This window comes from Curcuma longa, chromosome 21 (assembly GCF_044706935.1).
Source record: "Curcuma longa cultivar G26 ecotype Majalengka, Jawa Barat chromosome 21, ITB_CL_G26_1.1, whole genome shotgun sequence".
NCBI classification, from domain to species: Eukaryota; Viridiplantae; Streptophyta; class Magnoliopsida; order Zingiberales; family Zingiberaceae; genus Curcuma; species Curcuma longa.
The window spans coordinates 6,917,091-6,932,086 of NC_133881.1; the positions used below are offsets into that span (position 1 = coordinate 6,917,091).

Below are 14,996 nucleotides of genomic sequence, written 5' to 3' on the forward strand. Positions count from 1 at the left end.
TATTTCCAAATCTTTTGAAGCACAAAGGCCTCATGAAGAACATCGGAACCCCTGCCACTGCATCTATGGCTCAGTCGCTTGAGTCACTCCCACTGGATGACATTTCAAGTCATTTACGATTACTCAACATCTTGAGGGTCCCATCTAGCTCAATGACCTAACTCCCCGACTCCTCAAATCATTCACAAGTACTCAACATCCTAAGGGTCCCATCATGTCAATGACTTGACTCCCTAAGTCAGCTTCTTGAGTTTCTCTTATAATCATTCGCCGAGCACCCCGTATTTCGTACAAGATAGTCTCACAAGCTCTTTAAGTTGGCTTCATTCAACTCTACTCTTGAGTCCGACTTGAAGGGGGGAGTAGTGTTATGCTAAGGAATAATTTTCCTCTAGTGTGACAGGTTTGGCATATATGATCGGTTCCCCTTTGGCAAACCCAATACATGTGATCCCGCTCTAGGTTAGAATTGGGCATGACCCGCACATGACCCATAATCATAATCTACAAAATCAAAATCTAGTAACCCATTAAGATTTGAAGATATAATTCTATAAAAATAGTAAATAATAGTGGAAAAGGAATCTTCTTTTTGGTATAACATCCTAACTCTTTTTTTTTTTATATTTTTTATTATTTTATTTTCTTCTATAGTACTCATGATAACTTAAGCATAGAAGAAGTTTCGTCAAAATGATTTCCAACGAACCCTCTGACACGTGCTAATTTATGCACAAGCATTGTCATTAAGGTCTTATAAAAAAACAATAAATTTTTGCTGCATCCATAAAAAAATTCTCTTATCTTCAAAAGATAAAGAAATATATAAAAGATAAGAAAATTTAAAAAAAAGTGCTTCCTTCATACAAGTTATTTTCCTAAAAAGAAATGCTATGTTTTTTATTAACCAACTGTTTTTTTTCAAAAATATAATTTTTCATTGCGCTGAACACTCAAAACAATCTATAAAAAAATCCTCAATAATAGTTCTATCAGCATATAAAGCACACTTTGCAAAAATGAAATAAAATCTAAAGTCTTCTATTATTAATTTTTTTCCCAAGTAGTTATTCAGAACGGAATATACTTATGAATTCGCTGTTGAAACAGCAGCATGAATCGAAGCGACAACTACAATGACGACCCCGCGGTATCTTCCCAGCATATTCTCCTGCAAGGAATCCCCATGATTCCCTCCGCGATCCCACAAGCACCTCCAAGGAGCATCTCTACCGTCCGTCCTGCTCCAAACAACATCCTGCCCCTTCGTCCTAGATAGCGAATCCCACCGCCGAATATTCAAAAATTGTTCCGTCATCCCTCTCCTTTACCTCCACCGCCACCCCCTTCCTCCGGCTCATCTCCATCTCCCGTCGCCGACGCGCTGCGCCATTTATGAACCACTCCGCTTGCTTCTCTACCACAAACATGGCGATGATGGAGCGGCCGGCCCAGGGGTGTCTCGGCGACTACATCAGGGCGCTCGAGGAAGAACGTAATAAGATCGAGGTGTTCCAGAGGGAGTTGCCTCTTTGTCTCCAACTGATCACGCAAGGTATTCCCCTGGCTCCATCCCGTGCCTTTCTATGGGATCGATTTCATCTTCACAATGAACTCGATGTGACGATCTGAGACATCGTTGCAGCGATCGAGACTGCGAGACTGCAGATGGCGAATAATAGGCCGGTTCTGGAAGAGTCGCTTTCTCTCAGGCGGAGCCCCACGTCGACGGAGGAGGAGGACGAAGCTCCATCGGAGACTAAGCCCGATTGGTTCATATCGCTCCAGCTCCAAAATCAAGTGAGCGATCTTGACAAGTAACACAGTTAGTTGTTGCTTTGATTTGATCTGATCTAAGTTTGCGTTTGAAGGAGTGGCCGAAGAAGCCAATAGCGGTGAGCCTGAAGAAGACGGGTGGAGGCGCATTCCGGCCATTTGAGAGGGAAAATCGCAGAGCCACCACGCCGGCGGTGACGGCAGCGAGCAGCTCCGCCACTGTTATTGCTGAGGGCGATGGTGATGATGCTGAAGACGTTGTCGTGGTGGATAAAGATAAGGGGAAGAAGGAAGGTGAGGCTCAGTCTCATCGGAAGGTGAGGCGGTGCTGGTCACCGGAGCTCCACCGCCGCTTCCTCAGAGCCCTCAACCACCTCGGAGGCTCCCACGGTAGTAATAATGCCGCAATCCAACTACAAATCAATCATTTTAAGATCTAATTAAACTTGGATTCATGGATGGCAGCGGCGACGCCAAAGCAAATCAGAGAGCTGATGAAGGTGGACGGTCTCACCAACGACGAGATCAAGAGTCACTTGCAGGTCAATTTGATCGTTGATTGATGAAATCCGTAACCTTTCGATCCAGAAAGTTTGAAGCTTTGGATTTTGTTTTTGGTTGATCAGAAATATAGAATCCACCATAGGCGACCGAGTCCGGCATCTCAGAGCAACAGTAGCCATGGCTATCAGCAACCGCCACAACTTGTACTGATCGGAGGAATCTTGGTTCAGCCTCCGGAGTACGTGGTAGCCACCGGCGCCGTCGCACAACCGGCTGCTATCTATACGCATGTGCTATCAAATCTGCCTCCACCGGATGCCGGCGTCAACGCAACCTCCCCAGCAACCTCGGCAACTACTGCAAATTCCGCTTCCATCTAACTCATCGGCGATATAGATTGCTGGGTTTTTTTTTTTAAATTCTGCAGGGAGAGAAAATGATTTCTGTGATCGAAGATGAAAAGAAAAATGTACAATTAGTGAAACAATCAAGATAAATGCATACAAGGGCTTTCGTCTTGTCAGTTGTGAGCAACTCATCACAAACTGTCTTTTCCATGATGGTAATTAAGGTGTTCTTTTGATTTTTCTCTAGAATATTTTTAAATTCACAAACCTTTTTTCCATATTTTTAAATTCACATACATTTTTTTACCATGATGATAATTAAGGTGTTCTTTTGATTTTTTTTTTCTCTAGAATATTTTTGAAGTCACAAACCTTCTTTCCCTGATTGAAATGGAATGTCTTTCAAAAAATAAATATTTAAGATATAATAATAATAAAATCTTATTTGTAAAAATTAAAAGGATTTATTTTTTATTATCTTCAAAGGAACATCCCGTATTAAAAAATTATCAATACAAATAAAATAATTAAAATGAACAAAATATTAGATGTTTTTTTATGATGGTAAAGTACTATTAAATCTTAAATGAAAATTTTATAAAACAAGTCAAACCTACTATATTATATTAAATTAAATATTAGGTTATAAAATGAATATACTAACAGATCACCACGAGAGTTACAAAAATAAAAATATTAAAGTGGTATACAGATATATATAAATAAAATAAAATAAAAATAAAAACATTAAAAAAAATCCACAAAAAACTCACATTGAAAAGGATATGTATATATACTTAAACGATAATAAACATCCAATTAAACAATGTAGAACTATAATAATACTCACGTTAATCAAAAATAATTATAAAAGACTTAAGTAATAATGATAAAATAAAATAAAATTCATTTAAATATAAATAAAGATACAATCAAACCTAATGACATAAGAAGTTTCATATAACTTTTATAAAAATTGAATAGTTGGTATACTCAACCAACTCAAATATTAGCTAAAACTACTACACATAATATTAGCTAAAACTACTGCACCATAGACCAATTATGTATGACAAAGGATACTTAGAAGAAAGAAACTTCAAATAAGAAATCCTTAGAGGAAGCAGTTTTATTGATAATAAAAAATATACCCTCATAATCTTTGCCCAATTTGAATTTGTTTACTTGTCCTTTCCCTTCAATTTTGTACAATGCATAAAGTTCAAAAAATCATCTTAATGATCAAATTACAATTTTTCTGAAGCAAAATATTGGCATTCTTGACATGCCAAAATTTGACCCCATTTTTTTTGGAAATTTTAGGAACTCTATAAATGAAGAAAGATTTGATGACCACAAAAAGAAACCTGAGTATCTGTTGATGCGGCGGTGAGCTACTTATTGGGGCGGCAACAAATCTGGCAATAAATAGAGACAATTTGCAAGCCATTTGTGTGGAATCAAATGCTGGAGCAGAGGGTTTGAGACATTTTCCACCTCCCTATCTTATATTTAGATCATGAACCTTTTACAAACTTACAGATGTTGGTCACCAAAGGAAGCAAACCAGTGCGATTTCCAATCCAGTTTGCCTCAACGATTGATCTTTTTCTCTATGATGACAGAAATCACCTACAGTTAGCGCAATAATGGCAACAAGTAGATGGGGCTTTGGAACCAGACCCAGAAGAATCAAATATTGCCATGGCCAGCTTTGACAAGGAAAAAAAAAACTTTGAGGACTTCAAGACATCTATTGTCAATGTTAGTTTAAGAATTGAATTGTTTCGTCTCTTGGACAATACCTGAATCCAATTGCTGCGTCTCCAGGCCACTTCCTGAATCCAGTTGTTGTGCCTCTTGCCCAGTTTCTGAGTTTCTGCTTCCACAAGGACCTAGGAAAATAGATAAAATGACGACTCTCAAAGGATTCGAGCAGTATTCCTCCAGCCCTGAGGCTCATAAGATAAAATAATACCTTCATCACCCTCCATGTCTGAGCAACTTGAAGATGGATCGTTGGAGGAATTATTGCCAGCACTATGCAATAGCACTGACTTTTGCCTCAGTGAGCTTCCCACGTTCCTCTTCCTGTTTTGTAAATGAACTGTGTCTTAGAAAAGTGACAACAAACCAAAGGAACAGATTGTTCTAACCTGCTATAATCATGAGTGTAAATCATTATTGATCAAATGATTTCAATTGATAACTTTAAACTAACCTCATAAATTTAAGACCTTAAACAAAATGGAGCAACCCTTCTGGAGTTTTCACTCAATTTTTCTGTTATTTATTTATTTATTTTGCTTTCCAGCTTGAACAAGACATTGGATACCAATTCCAATCGAATCAACAAGACCAACCAATCAGATATGGTAAATTGTCATACAAAGAGATAAAAAAATCAAATTGTTACACGTATGGCCAATCATAATGTTATATATGATTATCCAAGTCAAGACTCCAGAGTATCCAATCATTAGTTCAAACAAAAGAACTATCTCAGTTTTTGCATTATTATTTAGCAGAAAGAGAGGGTGCAGAAAGGGGAAAGCTATAGGGAAGTCGTTTTGGAGGCTGTGTTGACATTCATTCCTAATTATAATAGTTAAATAACAAAAAGCAATCAGGGTTAGTAAGCTCAACTTGAACTTATTCAAACCAAAACTAACATTTCAATTTGAACTGACCGTTGTACTTGTTGACTTGGGGTCGTTTGACTAGGAAACAACGCTAACAAATATTAGTTCACAGTTTGTTTCATACCGCAAAAAGGAAATATCTCTCTCCACTAATTTATCTTCCTCTTCTCTATATGCATACCATTTATCCTCAAGCATCACCGAATCCCAACTCCGTAAAACTGCAAAAGAATAGAGGCACATATCAACTGTCCTATAAGAACACATAGAAGGCAACATAATAATTTTAGGAAGAAAAACCTTGGTGTAAGATATTGGAGCCACCATAATAGCTTCCCAGTTTCCAATAAACATGTCCCTCTCCTTCCAAATATATAGACTCCGTCCGTACAGCATGTCGGCATATGCTATCTAAATCTGTTTTACAGATGAAAAAGAACTCATAGATTCAAAGTGGGTGGCAGAGATGATTTATCACTCAGTCAAAAATATCACTCCGAAGACAATGCCAGAGGTAGCAAGAAAAAGAAAGGTGCATGCATATACATTATAAAGTCCAAACTAAGCAATTACAGGATAAATGAACTCAGCCAGATTAGAATTACATAATAGCATCTTTGCAGCGCAGTGAGTAATGAGGTACTGATAGAACTATTCTGCCCAAGAAGTTAAGTCAAAACCAAAAAATGGTATCTTGCAAGTTACTAATAATATTGATTTTATGTCTTAAAAGAGAACCCCCTTCATCAGAAATATATATGGTATGATTTTCTTATAAGTTTATAAAAAATGTAGGGGGAAAGCCAATTAGCAAATGTGCTTGAAGGAAATAATGTGTTCAAGACTGTTATGTTTAGAACTAAAAATTTAACTTCATATTTCTCTATTGGCTGAACAGTGAGTGATAGAATGGACTTGCAGAGCAAGTTTTGACAATGTAACTATAATTAAATTTTCATTCTGTTTAATGTATAAATAGCGGGAACACTTTTCATATGTCTGTATTAGAGTTATCTAGAAATAATATCTCACTAGCTACAGCATTAGTGGAGAATAGTAGTGGGAGGCAGCAAAAGGCCAAAGATTCATTGATATCTTGATATGATTACACAAATGATGCCCAGACTTCTTTTTCTAACTCTTCTTGTATTCTGTAACTACGGAAGGCTTCCGAAACAAAGAGAAAATGCGTACAAAAGAAATATCTAACAAGAACAAGGTTATCATACAGAGAATTGATAGTATTACAAAACCTTTGGATTCATCTCAGATGCAACTAAAACTTTTGCTAAAAAATGATACACAAACTTCTTACACAAATGTAGCGGTCAATCATCACAACTGAAGAATAGATATGTATTCAGCCAATATTGATATGTTATATCATTGGTTCAGCACACAAATGGCTATTATGGTGATACATCAACAAAGAGAAGAATTGCATGAGTATAAAACGTACTCTTTGGTAATTGTTCCATTATCTCTTGCTTCTCTGCATGTGCTTTCTCTGTCTCTGCTCTTATCTGTGACATAAGATTTTCATGGCCCTCGCTAGAAATAGGTCCATTTAAAGAAAGTGTTCCTTTGGCCATTTCGTCCTTCAGTTTTTTCTTTAAATCCTTTTCCTGCAGAAAATCTACAAGTTCAACAACTAAAAATCAAACTAGTAATAAACATTTTAAGGCCTTTTTCTTTCAGACACTCCCTGAAGAAAACCAGCATTCTATTTGGGACAACAAACCTTTTTGTTAGCTGCAACAATTGTTCCTTTAGCTTCCTTTTTCCTTTCAATGTATCTTTGATTCTCCCCATCGATCCAGTCCCGCAATTCCCTATAAAGGATTGATTAACAGCGACAACTAATTGAACATGTTCATAACAACCAAGACATTAACACATACTTGGTCTCTAGTGTCCTATCACAGAGAAGGTTCAAGAGTTGGAGCTTATCTGATGGAATCCAACTGTCATATTCCAAACAACCCTCATCCAAAACTTCCAGAGGGGCCTTCCAGTCACCGTCAGAGTTATTTAAACATTTGATAACTAATTGTAACCATTTATCTTCATTCATTGTTGAATTTGAGACAGACCTATTAAATTGAAAATAAGAAACAGTAGGAAAATACGAACATTTTTAATGAACTTAAGAACAAATTAGCACACCTATCACCCTTGCCATTTTGTATAAATGACACTAGTTTTATATGGAACTTTACAGTAGAGGAATACTGTCCTCTGCGCCCAACAGATCCTTTAGCAAGTTCCCCAAGAACACTTTCAGGTTCTCCCTTCTTTATATCAAGTACCTAAAGGATGGAAATTTCATTAATATAGAAACCAAGATGAATCATATAGCCTGATAATGTTTCGTTTCTGACAAATAGTTAAGTAATAAACTCAGATCGCATATAGCCAAATTCATTATGAGTTATTAATTGATACTAAGAAATCAAGAATGTGATTGGCATGTTAATTTTTTGCTAAACAAAGTTCTTGCATTGTTAATTTTTTTTTAATAAGCTGGACTCCTTACAATCTTTCCATAATTATTCTCATTGCTCAAATCTTCATCATCTATAACTTTTTTGGTTTTTCCTAAATTATGATATCATGATATAAATAAGATGATGGAAAATAGGATGTTAATCAACAAACCAATCAAATTTCAGGTTCAAACTTGGAGATAATCATAAGCAGACCATCCAAACTGGCAATCAATATTAGCATATACGAAATTCATTCAAGGTTTCAAATCACTATTCGGCATTAAGCAACAGTGAGTCAGACTAATCCATTTTCTTAGGGGATAGGTTGAAATGTTCCACTCTACAGAGGGAGGAAAGAATGAGTATGGCTGACTGACTGAACAGGAGTGAGCGAGGGTGACAACTAAACCGGAGTGAGGGAGGGTACCCCATGTTATCGAATCAGGACCGAACCAGCTGGTTCTCTTGGAGAAAAAACCAGACCCAGGACCCAATCCAATCTGGTGGTTTACTTGAATCAGATGTGCATGTGTCCCAGAACCAGCTGATTTTTGTCAAAGATGGAAATTTCCAAGAATATGCTTCATTGTCATTTGATAATGCAGGTATAAATCTTTCAATAATTAAAATAATACTCTTAAAATAAAGTATTCTCTTTGTTGCACTGAAACACTTAAACCAAAGTGGTCTCAATATCTATCATATCAATCATTTTGACAGTGATGTTTTATCCAAAAAAAAAATCATATTAAAGATTATTTAACTTTTGATTATCATATATAATTTCACATCTTTATAACTTTTCTTGTATTGTAAATTTGTGATGATTATGTTTTTTAATAAAAGTTGTAAAATTTTAGTAGGTTTTTAAAATTAATAATCAATGGCTTATCATAGCTATGATTAAATATTACACATTCCTGGTTTTATTAATATATATTTTTAGGTTCTAAAATTAAATATGTATTTGTATTAATTAATTATTAGATATCTAATTTTTGGTTCCTAGTTAGCTTGGCTAAGTTGAGTTCCTATTCAACATGCAGTTCAACCAATTGAGCCTGGTACGTCCAATAAGCCAATGACCCTTTTCCAGCCAATTTCGAGTTCAGTTCTGCTAACTATGAGAGTAGCAACCTAAACTGGGTAAGGGAGGGTACCTCATGAAATAAAGGGAGAGTACCAACCAAAATCAAGGGAGGGAGGGAGGGTACCAATCAAAGAAGTATTCTATAATAAGAAGGTATTTTAAGTATATGTAGCAAATAATAAATAAATTTCATTTAAGTGTTAACTCAATTAAGCAAACTTCAAATGTTCCATATAGACAAATTAGACGGAATAATAATTCCCATTCTAGATAAAATAAGCTTTAATGTACAATTGTTTTGCTTCATTTAGCATTTCTCCATTTACCTATTTTTTATGTTACTCATGCAAAATTTTGAAGATAGAATATTTGCATATACCAAACGTGCTAACATAGCATATATTTCCATGTCAAAAGAAAATCAATACAACATATATCTTAAAAATGAATAACCACAATTTTTGTCTTTAGCAATGGAATTTAGGCTAAATCCAAATTCAGACTACTCTACAAAGTGATATGAACAGAGTTTCTTTGCCAAAAGGTTTTAGGGCTCCTTCTATAGTTGGCTGTCAAGGTGATCGCTCAATCTAGTAGTAGGCAAGGCGAAGACACTACCAAGAGCCTAGGTGTGCAGTAACAGTGCATTAGCAGCCACTAGATAGACCAGGGCAATGCATGCAATGAGCTCAATTAGAACAATGCATGTTAGGACATCAAACAAGCAAAAACAACTGTCTAGTAGAAGGATCTAGAGGACCATCCTTTGTGATCAAGGAGTGTCAATCTATGGATCATACACCAACCCAGTTGAGGTATGCCAAGTATATGGATCAATTGACCTCGATGTGTGTAGGGTTGGGCATTATGTACAGAACTTCTCTAAATCCAACTTGAGTGTTCATAATGAAGCAATAGAGAAAGTTGACAATAAGCGGGAGATCTAGAGGATGTCGACAAAATCATGCGATCCAACAAATCCATCATGGAGATTGCATATTATCCTCACCAACTTTAGCAATAAATTATCGGATGTATATACAAGTGCCTAGCTCTACTTTTTGCTAATTTCTATCTTTCATAATGGCATCTAGACAAAAGCTAAATCGAGAGTGCTGAATACAAAACAATACACTATTCTAACCAATACACATGGAAATAGACTTTTTTCTTGTAATATTTTAATTCATTGCTTATGTAATTTTCAAAGTCGTTTTGAAAATTTTTAAGAACATAAAAAACAAAAAAGTATACAAAAGAACATACCATCTATGTGGATTATGGATTGCATAGCCCGCAAGCACAAACAACCCACTGGTCAAGCACATGATGGTCATGAGCCTACGCTTATACTCATGCTAGTGTGATGAATGCAACCAAATCCCTTCTAAGGATTTTAACTTCAATTTTTAAAGGATTGCATGTTTTTAGATAGGGATTGTGACAGCAGCTCAAGGTGCATGCTAAGACTATTAAAGACTATGCCCCATGGTGTGGTGGTAAGAGGCGGGATGCTTTCCCCAAGCAACCAGAATTCGAAACCCACACAATGCATGCATGCAAAGTTCGAACAACTAGTGAAGCTAGGGCACCACATCAAGAATCACCTCACTTTTTGGATTTACTTAGTTGCCAGAATGTGAGGTCAGACCGTCCACCTCAGAATTAGTCAGTGTAAGCTGGACACCTAGTATTAAAAAAAAAGAAAAAAAAAGACTATTAAAGACTAGACTACTTGTAGAATTGAAGGTTTTCATATCAAGTTCTTTTTGTGGAATGCATGAGAACATTACTAGTATTCACCATTAATGTTTAGAGAGGAGCCTACAAAACATGGTAGTCAAGTTTGTAGTCAGAACCATAGGATCTTATGATCTTCTAACCCAAATTGACCTAAGCAATCTAGATATTGTGTAGGTTTTGAATCGGACTAAAATCTTATGAATCCATGATCTATAATTCCTACATATGATCTTGATTACAATAACCCTAACTATATGAATTGATTTACTTTCTTATAGTCATTTAAAGTTTGACATTTACCAAAAGCCGATAAACTTTTGGGGTCATGTCCTTTGAGAATATGTTTAATTAATTGAGATTCTTTTAACTCCTAATTAGAAAATAGCCTTTTATTTATGTTATTGTCATTCATTTAGATAACTAGCATCAATCACTCATCTTATAGAAGTTGTTTACTTGTTACATTAAGATACAACAATCCAAGAATTATATTGAATTGTTCATATATTTACTATGTAAACAATTTCAAATATGGTTCATGATGTTTGAATGATAAAAGTAGAAAATGTTCATATTACTATTATCATATATAAAAAGTTAATACATATTATAAATTATAATAACTAAATATAATAGTTATACAATTCATTTTAATGAAATTGTACGATGTTACAATCCTAAACTTTGATGCAATAACCCGAACTTATAGGCTTCTTCTTATTTCCAATGAGGATCATGATCCTAAAACCTTGTGGGGAAGATAAAGAGTTTTCTTTTGAATGATGCAAAATAGTTGCGCAAATATCTTTCTGTTTTTTTCACTCACATTTTAAAGACTTAGGATTCTCAAAACATATACACTTAAAATCAAATTTTATCATTATTGTTTTTCTTTTGTGTGATGACATTTGGCGTTTTATGTGTTGGCAATGATTATATATTGTTTCTATCATGGGATATGAAAGATCTTGCAATGTTGCTTAACAATTGGTAGATCCATAGTCAATCTTGGAAAAATGGTTTGCAATAGGAGATTGGGGTATTTACTTTATTGGATATACTAATATCAATGTTATCTTGTTAGCGTTGATCCTAACATGACTCAATTACAATTCACATAGAGCATGAAAAAAGTCCCCATTAATATTAGATAATTCTACTTAAATTTATATTGTCAATCAAAGGCTTTTTTTTGTTCTTTTCCCAACCTATGTTAGTCGGACTTCAATACTAATATCAAGATACAAGTAAGGATCTGAGTGTTTGACACGTGATTTTTTTTCAAAGAGGAGCCACAAAGACTCATAAAACATAGTCCAAATTTAAGGCATGAATACAAGGATATGGTAATAATATAGCTAAAATAAATATGTTAATACATTTACTATATATGTTTTCCATACGCTAATCTTCACCTCTACCCAACACCGCCTGAGGCATATGTTCTGCACCCTCTCATGCAACACCACCCTCCTAAATGACGTCACTATTATGCAATCCTCCTTACACGACACTACATGCAACATGCACCTCTCTTATGATAACTCTCCCTTCTCTCCATGGATCTTCTTCCCTCCCTCTCATGATTTGAGATGTTCGCGAGAAAGTAACTTCCTCGTTTGAATCTTCTTTCTCATACTTTTGTTTTTTTGTCCCGTAGATAGAGTCCAACTTGTCGAACTCGCATTTTTATACCACGTTTGTCATGCCGAGATTGATATAGATATGGGAAGGGGTAATAATGAGTCTAAATAAAAAACCTCCTACCATAAATAATTAAAAATGAATCACCAAAGAGAATTTAGATTACAAGTTTGAGGTGAAAAGTTAGCTTTTTCAAAACTATAGACAGTTTTTATCCTCCACATGATTATGAGGGTTCTCTCACAGTTTACATATGAATCATTAGCAATGTTACAAAGTGAGCTCTTCTATCATCTGCTCTTATACATGTTTTTCTAACTCAAATGCTCACAATAACAGAAATAAGGAGCAACTTCACCAGACATATGATTGCAGGTTTCAAACCAAGCATCATGTCTGTAGTTTTATACTTCAAAATATATAAGTAAATTTATGTTATTTTTCAGTATTTGATATTAATTGTTAAATAACAGCATGATCAACACATAAATTGTCCAACTAAATAAAAGTTATCCTCTATACTATTTTGAGTGTGTTCTCATGGTCTACATGCAAGTGCGTTGCCTCTTTATCTTAAAATGACAAAGTGAGAAACTTTGTTATATATAGTAACAAAACTGTCCACACTCCTCTTCCATCTGTCCTTGTGCATGCTTTTGTTAACTTAAATACTCACAACAGCAGAAAAATAGAGGACAATTTCATCAAAGATATCATTTGCAAGTTATAAGCATCAAAGAAATATAGATTTAGTTCCTATATAGAATATCATAACCACACTAAATAAACATAGTTAGTGGAAACGTTATGAATTATGATACATTAACATACCATATTTTATTATCAGTAGAATGCCTAAATAATGATCAGTTTTCCAAATAAAACTTTACTTCAATTGCAACTTAAATTTGTACAACCACTCAGCGACCTAAATTTGTACTGCCATTGAGTGAGAATCATTCATAGCTCCTACCAAAGTTGCATACAAAGTTTCAGTCAGAGCAGTATTATTTGGAAAATAGCAGAGTAGAATATGCAACAAAGACACTACAACAGTATCACAATTATTCACAAATCCTTGTTTAACGTGATGGTTGACTGTAACCACAGTAGTGATGCAGCAATATACCTCTGAGAATGCATTGCAGAATTCCAAAAATTGCAAGGCTGCTCCAACATCCTCCTCTGCCCATGCAGACCCTGCAACCTCTGTTAACAATTGACCCTGAGGAATCACAATTGCCACATTGCCATCAGAATTATACATGGGGGAGTCTGCATGCCTTCGTTTCTTTGAAATTGTTTTAATGTTTTTATCATCTGATCCAGAAGATTCAGGATCCCTTAGTTCATTGAGGCAATTCTCTTGATCAAGGATCCTTCTAGGAGACATTGACAGCTTAAAAACCAAATGCAAACTGTTCAGCAATAGAATCCAAAGAATAAAACATAGAAATTAGAGAGTGATGTAACACCTTTTCAGAGGTGTCCATTTTTGAACTTCGTAATCTGTTTGCAGTATTTAAAACATCAGATCCCTGCTTCAATAGCAGTTCATGGACCGAAGTAAATCCAGTAGACTTTGCTCTGTGGATTAATATTCCAGTCGGTTGGTGACCCTTCTTTTTCCTATAAAATCAAAACATAGACATTTTTAAGCAAGAGAAAGCAATACCATGCATATATTGTTTAGCAACGGTAGTGTATCTAGTGAGACTGTCTGCCGCGATAGAAGATAAATTACATGCATAAACTGCAGTTGCAATCACCACGGCATTTGGGACAAATCCAACTCTCCAGCAAAGAAGCATCCTCAGGTTTCTCCCCGTACCTGAATCACCAAAAATCACGCCATCGCTTACCTCTGACCAAAACCAAAGCCTCAAAAACTAATATATCCAAACGAACCTATTGAGGAGACATTTATGACAATACTTAATGGGGCAAGGTTTACCCCGCCGGATCTGCCCACACGGCGCTGAGAAGTCCGTCCTCTTCTGCCGGCACTGCGAGTATTACAAAAACAAAAAACACAAAACACGAACGATAAACCCGGGATCAACAGAAGCAAAGATATCGCCGCGAGTGTTTTCAGCGCACCTGATGGCAAGTCTTCCGCTTCTCGGGATTGTCAGCATGGACGTCGAGGCCCGGAGCGACGAGTGGATCGAAGGGCCGGGCGGGGGAGGACGCAGACGCCCCATCCGGCTGGATGCGTTCTTCGGCAGCGAGGCTTCCGTCAGGGGCAGGGGAGTTCTGTGGCACGGCCATTGAATCGGAGACGGTGGTCGGAGGCTGGACGAAGGATCTAGAGGAGACTCGAGAGTGCTATCTACTAGGGAAGACCAGCGCGAGGACGAGGTAGGAAGAGAGGAGATTTGAAAAATGAGGGAGATATTTGTTCGCTGCGACTGGGCGAATGCATTGGGCTCGATTTGAAATGGCGCCCTAAAATTTAGGGACGAAGAGATGTTTCATCCAGAAAAACAAAAACCCATAAATCGTTTTCGCACACGTAAAACTTACCTACTCTCTTTGAATGGTCTCAGTGCCCTCGTATCAGCCAATGGTTAGAAGGGTATATTGTAGGTAACGTAACGGCTGAAACCATGCCTCGTCCCCGGCGTCGAGTCGCTTCCTCTCTCGGCGTCTGGGACTCGGACGAGGCGGAGGACCAGTAACGACGACGAGAGGAAAACGTTGATCGCGTGAACGGTGGGTAGAAGAAAACTGCCGTCGTCAGTCTGGTATAGTAATTATT

The 14,996-nt window shown here is 36.4% G+C and overlaps 1 protein-coding gene and 1 pseudogene across 2 annotated transcripts; one reads left to right on the forward strand and one right to left on the reverse strand.

Moving 5' to 3' along the window:
• The first annotated feature begins 1,114 nt into the window (after positions 1–1,114).
• LOC141815297 (transcription factor HHO2-like) lies at positions 1,115–2,765 on the forward strand (annotated as a pseudogene).
• A 1,080-nt stretch (positions 2,766–3,845) lies between these two features.
• Positions 3,846–14,675, reverse strand: LOC141815306 (uncharacterized). Of its 2 annotated transcripts, none has more exons than XM_074703240.1 (14): positions 14,336–14,675; positions 14,144–14,241; positions 13,980–14,066; positions 13,711–13,864; positions 13,365–13,634; positions 7,436–7,578; positions 7,171–7,362; positions 7,011–7,101; positions 6,729–6,894; positions 5,570–5,686; positions 5,451–5,490; positions 4,606–4,718; positions 4,433–4,522; positions 3,846–4,339 (listed from the first exon to the last, which is right to left on the reverse strand). In XM_074703240.1, exons 1-14 carry the CDS (start codon positions 14,504–14,506, stop codon positions 4,320–4,322), a joined length of 1,752 nt encoding a protein of 583 aa, XP_074559341.1. In that variant the 5' UTR covers positions 14,507–14,675; the 3' UTR covers positions 3,846–4,319. The 2 variants fall into 2 exon arrangements, with proteins under 2 accessions (XP_074559341.1, XP_074559340.1); XM_074703239.1 differs by having other exon boundaries at positions 5,394–5,490.
• Positions 14,676–14,996: the final 321 nt, after the last annotated feature.

What these genes read in the sequence shown, in the direction of transcription:
- LOC141815306 (XM_074703239.1), bottom strand. Translation starts at nt 14,506, where the DNA reads ATGGCCGTGCCACAGAACTCCCCTGCCCCTGACGGAAGCCTCGCTGCC. An exon ending in AGCGGAAGACTTGCCATCAG is followed by an intron (nt 14,242 to 14,335) that starts GTGCGCTGAAAA and finishes TAATACTCGCAG; the next exon opens with TGCCGGCAGAAGAGGACGGA. An exon ending in GACGCAGCAATTGGATTCAG is followed by an intron (nt 4,340 to 4,432) that starts GTATTGTCCAAG and finishes TCCTTGTCAAAG; the next exon opens with CTGGCCATGGCAATATTTGA.